Source organism: Phyllostomus hastatus, unplaced genomic scaffold, assembly GCF_019186645.2.
Source record: "Phyllostomus hastatus isolate PE091 unplaced genomic scaffold, TTU_PhHast_1.1 phas_contig_210, whole genome shotgun sequence".
Classification (NCBI taxonomy): domain Eukaryota; kingdom Metazoa; phylum Chordata; class Mammalia; order Chiroptera; family Phyllostomidae; genus Phyllostomus; species Phyllostomus hastatus.
The window spans coordinates 19539577-19552259 of NW_025333737.1; the positions used below are offsets into that span (position 1 = coordinate 19539577).

The window sequence follows — 12683 nt, forward strand, 5'->3', positions numbered from 1 at the left end:
TCATACCAGGTTGACTGCTGAGCCTGAATAGCCTCTGGATACGGAAGTGTCACCTGAGGGTGTTCTGGAGGAGCTGTAGTCTGCTGCAGGGCTGTTGGATATTCACCCTCCACAGCAACTTGTGGCTTTATGGGGAGCATCAGGGTGACAGGTTGACCTGTCATCTCATACCAGGTTGACTGCTGAGCCTGAACAGCCTCTGGATACGGAAGTGTCACCTGAGGGTGTTCTGGAGGAGCTGTAGTCTGCTGCAGGGCTGTTGGATATTCACCCTCCACAGCAGCTTCCGGTTTTATGGTGAGCCCCAGGTCCAAAGGCCGACCTGTTATCTCAGACCAAGCTAGCTGCTGAGCCTGAACAGGCTCTGGATGCGGAAGTGTCACTGCAGGGTGTTCTGGAGGAGCTGTAGTCTGCTGCAGGGCTGTTGGATGTTCACCCTCCCCAGCAGCTTCTGGCTTTATGGTGAGCCCCAGGTCCAAAGGCCGACCTGTTATCTGAGACCAGGGTGGCTGCTGAGCCCGAACAGGCTCTGGATGTGGAAGTGTCACTGCAGGGTGTTCTGGAGGAGCTGTAGTCTGCTGCAGGGCTGTTGGATGTTCACCCTCCCCAGCAGCTTCTGGCTTTATGGTGAGCTCCAGGTCCAAAGGCCGACCTGTTATCTCAGACCAGGGTGGCTGCTGAGCCCGAACAGGCTCTGGATGTGGAAGTGTCAAATGAGGGTGTTCTGGAGGAGCTGTAGTCTGCTGCAGGGCTGTTTGATGTTCACCCTCCACAGCAGCTTCCGGCTTTATGGTGAGCCCCAGGTCCAAGGACTGACCTGTTATCTCAGACCAGGGTGGCTGCTGAGCCCGAACAGGCTCTGGATGTGGAAATGTCAAATGAGGGTGTTCTGGAGGAGGTATAGTCAGCTTCAGGGCTGTTGGATGTTCACCCTCCCCAGCAGCTTCTGGCTTTATGGTGAGCCCCAGGTCCAAAGGCCGACCTGTTATCTCAGACCAGGGTGGCTGCTGAGCCCGAACAGGCTCTGGATGTGGAAATGTCAAATGAGGGTGTTCTGGAGGAGGTATAGTCAGCTTCAGGGCTGTTTGATGTTCACCCTCCACAGCAGCTTCTGGCTTTATGGTGAGCTCTAGGTTCAGAGGCCAACCTGTTATCTCAGACCAGGTTGGTTGCTGAGCCTGAACAGGTTCTTGATGTGGAAGTGTTTCCCAAGGGTGTTCTGAAGGACCTATAGTCAGCTGCAAGGCTGTAGCATCAGCCTCTGAAGTAGGCAGGGATGAAGATGATTCTGTTGTTTCAGAGAGCTTTGGAAGGACCTCCTCCCGGCTTGGAGGTTCAACTGCCTCAGGAAATTTTGCAAAATAAGCCCTGACCTCCTTTGCAGTTGCCAATAATTTAATATTCTTAGGAGGCAGTGGTGTTATCATATATGGCAACATTGGATATCGAACTCTACCTGAACCTAGAGGTGAGACTGTCATCTTAAGATACATAGAGTTTTTTGGATGCTGAGCTGGACCCTTCTGCCGGAATGGAGGAGGTTCTACACTGGCAAGAGGAAATTGCAGCAGAGCTGAACTCTTTTGCTCAATTGAAGAGTCACTATTCTCAGGAGTAGTTGGAAGCTCCTCTTGAACTCCATTCACAAACAAAGATTTTAACAACTTAGGGGATACTGCAGACTGAGTTGAGGCCTCTTCCTCGATAGAATATGGTTCTCCTACCTCAGGGACTTCTGGTTCCTGAGCTGGGATCTCCTGAGGGTTTGGAGATGGTCCGTTTTCCTCAGGTGAAATGGAGGTCAGAACAGGGTCCAGGGCCAACTTCGGAAACTGAGCTGGAGCTGCGTGGACCAGCAGCCACAACAGCTGCCACATGAAAAGGAGCCGTGGGGCCCAGAGGTACAGCCCGGACATGACGGCAGAGGTCTGAGAGACACAATGAGTGACCAAGGCAAGTGGGGCACAACAAGCCACCCACAAGCAAGTGAGGCACAGGCACCACTCAAGCAGGAGCCAACAACTGGCAGCCATGTCACAATTGGCAGCCGTGTCACAATTGGCAGCTGTGTCACAATTGGCAGCTGTGTCACAATTGGCCGTTGTGTCATGCACGTGCTCCTTAGCAACGAGGCACCCCTTCCCTGCCTCAGGTTCCAACCTTTATTTTGCCAACCTATATTAGTCTTGGGTTGAGAGTGACTGCAGGAGAGCAAGCCTTTTTACCAGAATCCCTAGAGACCAAGGGATCCTTTCCCCCCTCACGATGAGGCAGAACTGGGCCTGCATACACAGGTGGCCCCAGACTCCAGGAGTGCAGGGGTGATGGAAAGTTGTGGGGAGAGAGGGGGAAGGGGGGCAGTTTGTGCCGCAGAGCTTCCCAAGGAAGCCACAGGGCCTGGCATCCTAAGAAATTCAGAAGTGCTAGTCCAGCTCCTGCAATCTGAACTCCTACCTAAAGCTGAAATCTGAGCAACATTCTTCCTTTGGCCATACTGCTTCCAAGAAAGTCACTGACCTACAGAATAAACACCAGTGTGGGTGGCAGGAGGGGGGACACGCTTTACAGTTTAAAATGTTGCCATTTCCTCAAATCCTCAGCGTCCACACCTGATCCTTCACTCACCACTCAATTGGACAGGGGCTACCACTGAATCAGTGAGGACTCCAATATTTCTGTGGGTGGGGATCAGGAGGGTGAGTGATTCAGCCTGGGAAAGACGGTATGAGACCAGATGAACAGCCCTTCACAACGGTCAGGAAACTGTCCCCCTCCCTCCTGGCTCAATGCAGCCATTAATCTAGAAAAGTGACGATGGCCCTTTGAGCCCCCTCCCCCCGCCCCCCGCATGCGCACAGAGGGGGAAGACACTCTGGGTGTTAAAGACGGCGTGTTGAATCATTTTCTTCAGGCACTACAGCTGGCACCCAATTTACTTCCCTCACAGCCCTTTTTAGATTCTATCTTATTTTACTCCTTGTTTCCTGTCCGGCACAACCTCTAGCGTGTGAACTCCAAGAGAGAAGGGGCTGCATCTTATTCCCAGTGTCTAGCACATAATAATGGTTTTTAAATGGGACTGATTCCAGGATTGGCCTCACATAGGGTATGGCTCTCTTTGTTATATTTAGGTTTCTGGAATCTTTACTATCAATACTGAATTCCTTCCCCACATGTTTCATAGGAAGACAGATTTCTAAAGCCCAGGATAACAACAGAGCTTTCACTTTCTGTAGTCATCAGAGGTTCTACATTTCAAAATTCCAGCTAAGTATCTTCAGAAGTCTCACACGAGTTAAATTCAAGAACTATTCTATTTCAACTATGATTTATTTATTTTTTTAATTAGCAAATGCTTGACTTCAAGGTGCTGTCAGAAATTTACCAAATGTCTGTTCTACATCAGTTGTCTGGACAATCCTTCTCAAGGTATTGGCAAAGTATGTCAAAAACCTATAGGCTGACATAACTTTGAATTTTAACAATAAAAATAAATAAATGCCTTATTCAGATAATACCTCTAGCTTAAGCAAAACTAGATGATTTTTTTTTAAGTACAGGTTTTTTTTTGTTTTTTGTTTTTTAATATTTTATTTATTTATATTTAGAGATGGAAGTGAAGGAGATAGAGAGAGAGAGAGAGAGAGAGAGAGAGAGAGAGAGAGAGATCAATGTGCAGTTGCTGGGGGTTATGGCCTGCAACCCAGGAATGTACCCTGGCTGGGAATCGAACCTGGGACACTTTGGTTCCCAGCCCACGCTCAATCCACCGAGCTACACCAGCCAGGGGCAAAACTAGATGATTTTGATTTCATATTAACATGTTGTCAGCCCTATAGTAATGTCATGTGAGTACCTTACATACTCACTCACACTTTTTCTCCAAAAAAGGAAAGTACTTAATTTCCGGTGAATAAGCCTTTTTAAATCTGTAATTTTAGAAAATTAAGCTAGTAATCAAATGTCTTTACACCATCAACAGTATTATTACCTACAAAGTATTCAATAGATGAATAGAGGAATGAGTTATTTCTTATACTAGGAATTTAATGTTAGTACTTAAACCAACATTCTAGTCTACAGAAATTAAAGTACCAATAAAGCATATTCATCTTTTCGCCTTGACACTACAGCAGGAGTCCAACCCACCAATCATATTTCTTTACATGCTTTTGAAATATCTTAAACCAGTCCTAGAGTGTTTTTACTTCCAAAGCACACACACATATACACATTGACCTGATGGCCTTCTTCCCAGCCTTTATTGTCAGGGAGTACAGACCAAAACAAATCAAAACAAAACAGCAACAACAAAAAAACTAATGAAACGAGTGTTTAGCCTAAACAACTCACCGTCATGCAGTTATTCACTCTAGGCAAGTGGACATATTCTACAAGTTGAAAACACAAAGTGCATTATCCCTTTTACCATGATGTTGAGAAATAATGTATTTCACAAAGTAAAGCATCCAACAAGTTAACACCACAGGCAATAAAGGAAAATGCCTGGCAATAACAATATGAAGTAGCAGCTCAAAACACACAAATTCTGCTGCTAAACACATTCACTGGTCAAATTGCCTATCAAATCTAATTAGACCAATCTTTAGATTCCCAAATCCAAAATATTTAGAATTATGGCACCCACTGAAGAATTACCAAAACTTCATCTATTACCAGTTTTCGCCTACTAACAATCATTTATTCAACCAGTCTTCAATGAGCACCTGCTACTGCTACATGCAAGACATTTTGCTAAAAGAGGGAGGATATAAGATTGATATAAGGGTATAGAACCCTTCATTTCCTATAAAGGTAGGACAAGTATACACAAGGCAGACTGAATGTCATTAAGAAAAATAAAATGTCATGTAAGGCATAAGTATACATTTGTTTTTTAAAGGAAGCCCAACCACAAACTGTAATTTAACTCAGCATATACACAACCATCAGTCTCAGATATTATTTGCTAGGCCTTCAAAGGGAAATGAATGTTAGCTTCACCCTCACAATCTTATCCAACCCTAATTGCTTGCCAAAAGAAATGAGTATTGCATTGGGTGGTCGGGTTTCAGCGTATGAATTTGGAGAACACACACACTGGACCATGTTTCCATTTTGGACTTTTACACACTGAAAGTGTGAGAGAATAAGTTTCTGTTGTTGAAGCCAAGTCTGTGGTACTTGGTTACTGCAGTCCTAGGAAACTAATACCGACTCCAACTACCCCTCAGGAATGGTTTTGAACTTCAGTGATTGGTGGGAATGAGACATCTTCTCAGGTCTCTTGATTAATGAAAAGTTAACTCTAAATGGCATGTATATGTAACTTTTCTTAATCTTTAGCGAATGAAAGAATTAATACCTTTACAAAGGAAAATTTCTCAGCCAGGCGCCACAATTAACTCACAGTTTGGGGCTGGCAGGATAGAATCTGCATATTTTCAACCACCCCAGGGAGCTGTGCTATTGGTAGGTAATCCCCAGACCACCAGAGACAAAGAACTCTTGAAGATCCCCAGGCCAGGTCAGTTAATTTAAAAGCATAAATAAAATGTATTTATTAATGACACAATTAATCAAGTTATTTTCTAGGGATCTGTTAAGCAAGATAGCAAATCAAGTCAGGGAGGGGATGGGAGACATGTCTCACCCCTTAACTCCGTAGTCCTGAGCCTGGCCTAGCAAGATTGCCAGGTATTTTCAAAATCACAAGAAAAACCATGATAGTGCAAGGGGGGAGCCCTTGAAATTCTGTATGCATTGTTACCATGATCTGGAAAAGGCTTTAAAACTGTATATAAATGACAAGGTCTGAAGAGGGGAGGAGAAGGGGAAACGCAGAAGCTGCCTACAAGCATAAAACCCCTAAAGTCCCAATAAGCAGTGCACTCAGACTGGCTGGGTGCCTGCTTGCAGCTTCATGCTCGTGTATTTCATAAATAAATTTGCTATTTCCACTATACATGTTGTCTCTCATGTGAATTCTTTCTTCTCTTGCGGGAGAGACAAGAACCAAGGAAGGGGACCCTCCTGATTATATCCCTATAGTGTACTTTGTATCACCATGACTGTTTTTATAACTGCCTATATGAACTTCTTAATCAAAACCTAAATGACTGTTTTAAACTATTAGTAAGATACATTATGCAAATACTATATTTCATATATATTAAGACTAAACTCTCCAATTCTACTTGCCCAGCATTTTAGAATCAATTTGTTTAGGAAAATATAATCAATTTCACTAAAACTCTGGTATGTTAACTCATTTTGCACATTTATCTAATTGATGATATATCAGTGTCATCAGGTCAATGCTCGTGAAAGTTACCCTGGCTGCTGTGGCTCAGTGGACTGGGTGCCTGAGAACCGGGAGTCGCCACTTGGATTCTCTATCAGGGCACATGCCTGGGTTGTGGGCCAGGTCAACTGGTCCACATTTTCTCTCGCACATCAATGTTTCTCTCCCTCTCTTTCTTCCTCCCTTCCCCTCTCTCTAAAAATAAAAAATAAATAAAATCTGAAAAAAAAAGGAGTTATCATAGATTAGTAAGTTTTGAGTCACTTAAAAATTGTTTCACAGTATAGGAATTTTTAAAGAATAAAGTGGGTAATATTTTGGATTGAAAAGCTTTAGCTCAGATAGCATTCATTTAAAACATGGTATTTCATCAGTCCAAGAATCAAATGGTAAAAGGAAAAAAGACTCTAACTCAGGCAGCAGAACTGTGAACCAAACAGGGCTTGTTTAAAGATAATTTCAGGAGCAGAATCTTAATGAAAATCCCAGTTAAAACATTATTTTAGTAATAACAAAGTTTTGGCTCAACATAATTTTACAACATTTAGTTTTGATAGAAACATGTTTTATTATGGACAGTGAAATAGAAACAAGAGAAAACAGAGGAATCAACCATGTATTTTAAGTCCTTTTCTAGAACAACCAATGTTTATTAGGAACTTATAGCCCCACTGACAATAAATACCAACAATATCATGAAACAGTAGAAAAATTATTGTCCAAATACTGAACACCTGTAACCAAAACCCATTTTGGCTTCAAGAAAACACAGCAAACACGTACCAAATCAATAACTCCATTTACACCAAAAAACAAAAACCAGCTCAAGTTTAGAAATGAACTGGCTGGAACACACTTATTGTGTTACTGCTTTAAGAATCCCACGGAGCACCTTGTAACTCATTAACTGTACATTTTCCTTCGGGGGGAAACACGGTCCTCGCTCTGTCACATATGCATAGGGAAACCTCAAAACCCAGAGGCCGTCTGGTGGGAGAGTGATTTCTTGTTTTTCTGGGTAGAATACTGGACAGGGGGGTGGCCCTGGTTGAACCTGAAAAACACAGGTAATATAATCACTTTTCCATTTTTCAGTACGAAACACCTGAAAGGTAAATGTCTAAACAATAGTTATGTAGGGAATGGGTGCACTCCTAACTTTCATCATAGCCAAAAGTCATTATTTAGGCTCAAATATTATCCTGCTTTTCTACAAATTTTTAACGTCAAGTTCTGCCTCTGAACCAATTGATATGAACTGATGGTATGATGCAATTTAGTTTTCAAGAAAAAGAACATTAGGTATAAAGAGTATTTAAAATTAAGACTTTCTTAATTAAGTAATTATTTTGATATTATTGTGTACTATTTCAAAACAACCAAAACAAGCATCAGATCCGGGCCAGGTAGCTCAATTGGTTAGAGAATTGTCCCAATATGCCAGGGTTGAGGGTCTGATCTCCAGTCAGGACACATAAGAAGCAACCAGTCAATGAATGCATAAATAAGTGGAACAATAAATCAACGTTCCTCCTCCCTCCCCAAAATCAGTAAGTAAAAACTGAAAAGCAAACAAAACAAAGCATTAGCATTTTAGTTTCTGAAGACAAAAAGGGTTGTATATCTTACCTGAGGCATTAGTATTATCTGCAAAGGAGCATCAGGAACCACAACAAAAAGCCTCATAAGTTGAGCATAATGTGGTTTTAGCCCTCTACCCTGAGAGGATGACAGAATATATAATGGCATATCACTATTCAGGGCTTTTAAAGCTGATTCCTTTGGTCCACTCCCCAATACTTTCATTACTTTGTCAGGTCCTGAGCACATAAACCTCCGACCTCGAGAGTCTTCATATTCAAAGCCCACAAATGCCCGCGCTATGTCATCTCGCCGTCTTCCTCTCCCCATTACGACTGCGCTTCTCTTTCCAGGGATAGCTTTATTTGGAGCAGGCCAAGAATTTGTGTCTAAGTCTCCTTCATCTTCAGCTCTGGTCCTGATGACAATGTCCCAAGGCATAAGATAGTTTGTTCCTGGAATGAAGCCCTGTTGGTCCAAACCTGTATGAAAGTTGTAAGACTTAGCAGGGCCCAGTTTAACCAAAGACCAGCTTGAGAATTTGGGAAGGAGACCTTTCGGGCAATTTGAATGCAGCATGCCTGGCAGATACTCAACTGTGGATGCCTGTCGATCAACCAAGTTTGGTCTCTTCTCAGTTTTTACTTCTCCTTGACCATGAACTTCTGGATTATCTCCTCCTGCTTGTGGATCAGCTGGATAAGTACCTAAACTATCTGTGGATTGACCTAAACTCAAAGCTAAACTCAGGCTTGTGCTCTCTCCTTGGGTTTGAGGTTCTTTTTCTTTAAGTCTGTCAGCTTCTGCATCTGGAGGGGCAGAAGATTCATTTTTGGCAGGTGCAGGATCTGGAGTACTTGGTTCAAATATTGGGAAATTGATATGATCCAATTTTCCACAACATTTTTCTTCCAGAAGCTACAGAGGAAGATGAAGGGGGGAAAACTGTGACTTTTTCATTTAAAATAACACAAAGAGTTCTTCACTTAGAAAAGCAAGATCAACAATTAATGAGTAAGCAAATAAGTAAGTACATATAAAGAACTTTCCCTTGTTTACATATCACACAGCAGTCACATTTACTTTTCTGGATGTTTTACTTATGAAAATATGCATTTTTACTCAGTTGGTAGTAACAGGAAAAAGAAAAAGACATAAGAACAAAAATCCTGAATCTACCTGATAAAAGTCATAGTTAGCTGCCTTGATATCAAAGGGATCGTCTCGAGGGGCTTGTTTCCTTCCGCAATTACAGGCACCAGTGGATCGAGCTCGGCTATTGTGATACAGCACAGGAGGATTTCTTTCAGCCTCTGGTTTTTCTCCTAGAAAATATGTTACTATTAATTTCACACACACAACACAGAGTCAAATTTACTTTGCATTCTTTAGCATCTAACCCCAAAATTTCTCCGAACAGTATTTTGGAAATAAGAAAAAAAGCCCCAAAACCCAACACCAAACCTTGACTAAACACACATAAAAGAAGAAAACAGGTGACAATACATTACATTTCCTAAATAAATTTTATCATCATTATGGTGACCTTATACTTCATTTTAGTTCAACAAAAACTACAATATAAAAAGGTTGATATTTTTGAAACTTTGTATTACTTAACAGTTCTCATTTACTAATACTCTAGGGTTCATTCTTTAAATATGAGAAAATAATTAGTCATCATAGCTGATTATTTTCTTTTTTACAGCAGAAGGAGAGAACAAATCTGATGCACCTACATTTCTATAGGGCTCTTTTTAAAAATCCCAATACATAGTGAGTAAATTCTCTTAAGACAAGAATAAAAACACAGCTCATAGTTTTGATTTCAAAATTCTGAGAAAACTTTAGTTACCTGATTTAGGTAATGAGTGAAATTTATGTACACAATGTTGATCAGTTAAACTCCTCTCCTCACAGAGCTGATGACCATTGCTCCAAAACTTGTAGCAGTCCTCATGTAACTGCATGGCATATTTGTGAAAGGCTGGACCCCTAGCATGCTGACTATATACTCGCAGAGCCTGGGCGAGTTGATTCTTATGGACAGTCATCGTGTAATTATGAGGCAAATTTGACTGATAGGCACTATGAGCCATGGGTAAAGCTTTTTGGCATCGGTTTTCTGAGAATTTGGTGTCAATATCCAAAAACCCTTCCAAGACTTTAATACTGCTTAAAATCTTAGATGTTAGCTCTCCAGTGGGAGACCCCAGGTCCTCCTCTTTCCCATCAATAGCTACTTCATACAGTTTTGAAGCTGCTGAGATCCACTTCTGGTAAGTGGGAAGTTCAAAATGGGAAGGCTGTGGGTTCCTTCCCACACTATCATCAAAACCTTTCTTGCTTAGCACTAGCTCCACATGCTGCCACAGGAATTCCCGAAGAGTGAAATCCACTAGCTGCCCTGAAGAACTGGAACTGCTGCTGTCAACGTGGAAAGAAAGTTGCTGTCGGCTGTGTTGCCTCATCACTTGGTATCGCCTGGGACCAGAAAGGGGTGCAGGCACCAGCAAAGATTCAGGGTCCTTCACAGTACAATGACTCCTAAGTTGGTCCAGCAACATGCCTACTGGGTCCTCCTCCTGGCTTCCCGAAACTATGTACACAAAAGCTTGGTTGGCAGGCACAGTGAAGAGGCAGTTGATACTCTGATTAGTCAAGACACGACTTTTCCGGAAGATTCTATAAATCTGGTCCTCCAAGGCATGTTGCAATCTCCTTTTGGGAGAATGCTTCTTGGGCTTGTCTGGATGAGTTGGGTCTTGGCTCCGAGGGGGTTCCACTTTAAGGGCTCCATTGAGTTGAAAGAGGAAAAGGAGTCTAGGCGGGCAGGGTCGGCAGTTTAGTTTCCAGTCTTTGCCAACTGGACAATCCTTAATGGCTGTTTTGAGAAGGGGCAGTACTTTCTGTCTCAGTCCATCCAGGGCTCTGAATACTCGATCATAAGTGATGTCAAAAGAACAAGTGGGATGGACTAAAAGCAGGATATGACAGACGGAGAAAAGGTAAAGGAGACTGAGGCACTGCAGCTTCTCTTGATGTTTCCAGAACTCGTGTGCTTCTGCATGAGGTAAAGGGAGCCCACCTCCAGCTTCCCCGCTCTGAAGGGCCCGACAAGCCCGCAGAAGCTGGGAATTATCACAGATGGAAGTGAGAAGAAGATACAGAACTTTGCTTTCCTGATTGTAATAGGCCTGCAGAAGGCTATAGTCCTGCAAGCCTGGCTCAGTTTGGTTACTTTCCGCGGCAGCTACACCTCCCCGAACTGGATCCGCGGACCCAGCCCCAGGATCCCCGGCTCCACCAGCCTCCCCAACGGCGTCAGCCTCGGTCCTGATTCCAGGCCCTGGATCCCCAGGATCTTGGTGGCGAAAAAGGGGGAAGACCTGCCGGTCGCACACCGTGTTCACAAGTGAGAACTTCTCGGAATTCAGTCGCAGAGCCGTCTTGCCGAAGATTCCCACCACGCAGATCTCATCCTCTCGCCAAGGAGGCTCCGGTCCACCCGCCACGCTCCCTCCGCCCTCTGCAGGGGGCCCCTCGGGACTTTCAGGGTTGTTCCAGGCTGCGGATCCCATTAGAAGATCTCTCAAGCTGACCGGACCCGCCATGGTGCTGAGACTTCCCCAGAGTCCTTCCGGTCCTCCAGGCAAACCCAACCGACTCTCGTCCGGTGCTAAAATCCCTCCCCCTCTTCTTCAGCGCTTGCGTTTCTCTCACTTTTGGTTCCGCCTCCCACTCCTCTCTTTTCTCCAAGATTTTCACTAGTTCTGTACCACAGCGGTTTAAGATTTTCCTTAACTTGAGACGGTAGGAATTGAGATACCATATCAGAAAGCCAATCAGAAGCAGTTAGTTGGCATTTGAAGGAATAAAAACACGCAGAAGAAGTGTCATGTGACTTCCAAAGTATAAAAGTTGTTCAGTTTAAACTCTAGAAGCTTGCTACACCAGAGGTAATCTGCGGACCTTAGAAGAGGAAGCTTGTTAGAAACGAGTTTCCCTCATGTCTTCATGGCTTTATAGTTGTTGGGGTTTTTTTAACTGCTAATATTCCATTACCTGGATGTACTGAGGCAGGAGACAGCATAGGAAGAACTCTGAGACTGCAATACTGTCACTGGCCAGCATTTAGCCCCTGGTTGCCAGGAAACGTCTTTTACCAATTAGGTAGAATAAATAGTAAACTGAGGCAAGGAGGAGAAAGGAGACATGTCTCACATGGTAACTCAGCAGTCCTAAGCCTGGTCTGATAATATTCCCAGGTGTTCCAACATCACAAGAAATACTATGTTAGCAAGAAAGAAGGGAAGTCCTTGAAATTCTATGTAACATTTCCACTATCTGGGAAAGAAAGCCTTGAAACTGTGCTTTTATCCCAAGGTCTGAATGTGGGAGAGGGTCCCCAGTGCCTGAAGAAAGAGCCCATAAAACAACTTTGGTTAATTGCCTACCTCTGGTCACTATCTGTTTTATGAGGGAGTCCCTGATGCTTACAGAAAAAGCCCATCAGTAACTTTGGAAAGTGCCCCAATTTTAATTAACTGCCTCCTGTCATGTGTTTGTTTTACAACAAGATGAACAAATGGAGTCTGAAGCAAGGTAAGAATTTGGGCTCTCCCCACACATACCTAAGTTTGGGTGGTCACATTCCCCCAGGAAAACTGGCACCGCATTTACTCGGTAATCAATATGTAACTTTTTCCCCTCCTATCCCACCAACTATATAAATCCTGAGAACAAAGGGCTCTCTCTCTGTCTCTCTGTCTCAGGGACTCAGGGTGCTCTTGGCTCT

General features: G+C 43.3%; 1 protein-coding gene across 1 annotated transcript; it reads right to left on the reverse strand.

Annotated features, from left to right (window-relative positions):
• Positions 1–6921: 6921 nt before the first annotated feature.
• On the reverse strand, positions 6922–11510 carry SMG8 (SMG8 nonsense mediated mRNA decay factor). Its single transcript, XM_045837407.1, has 4 exons — positions 9741–11510; positions 9065–9210; positions 7934–8803; positions 6922–7358 (listed from the first exon to the last, which is right to left on the reverse strand). Exons 1-4 carry the CDS (start codon positions 11497–11499, stop codon positions 7161–7163), a joined length of 2973 nt encoding a protein of 990 aa, XP_045693363.1. The 5' UTR covers positions 11500–11510; the 3' UTR covers positions 6922–7160.
• Positions 11511–12683: the final 1173 nt, after the last annotated feature.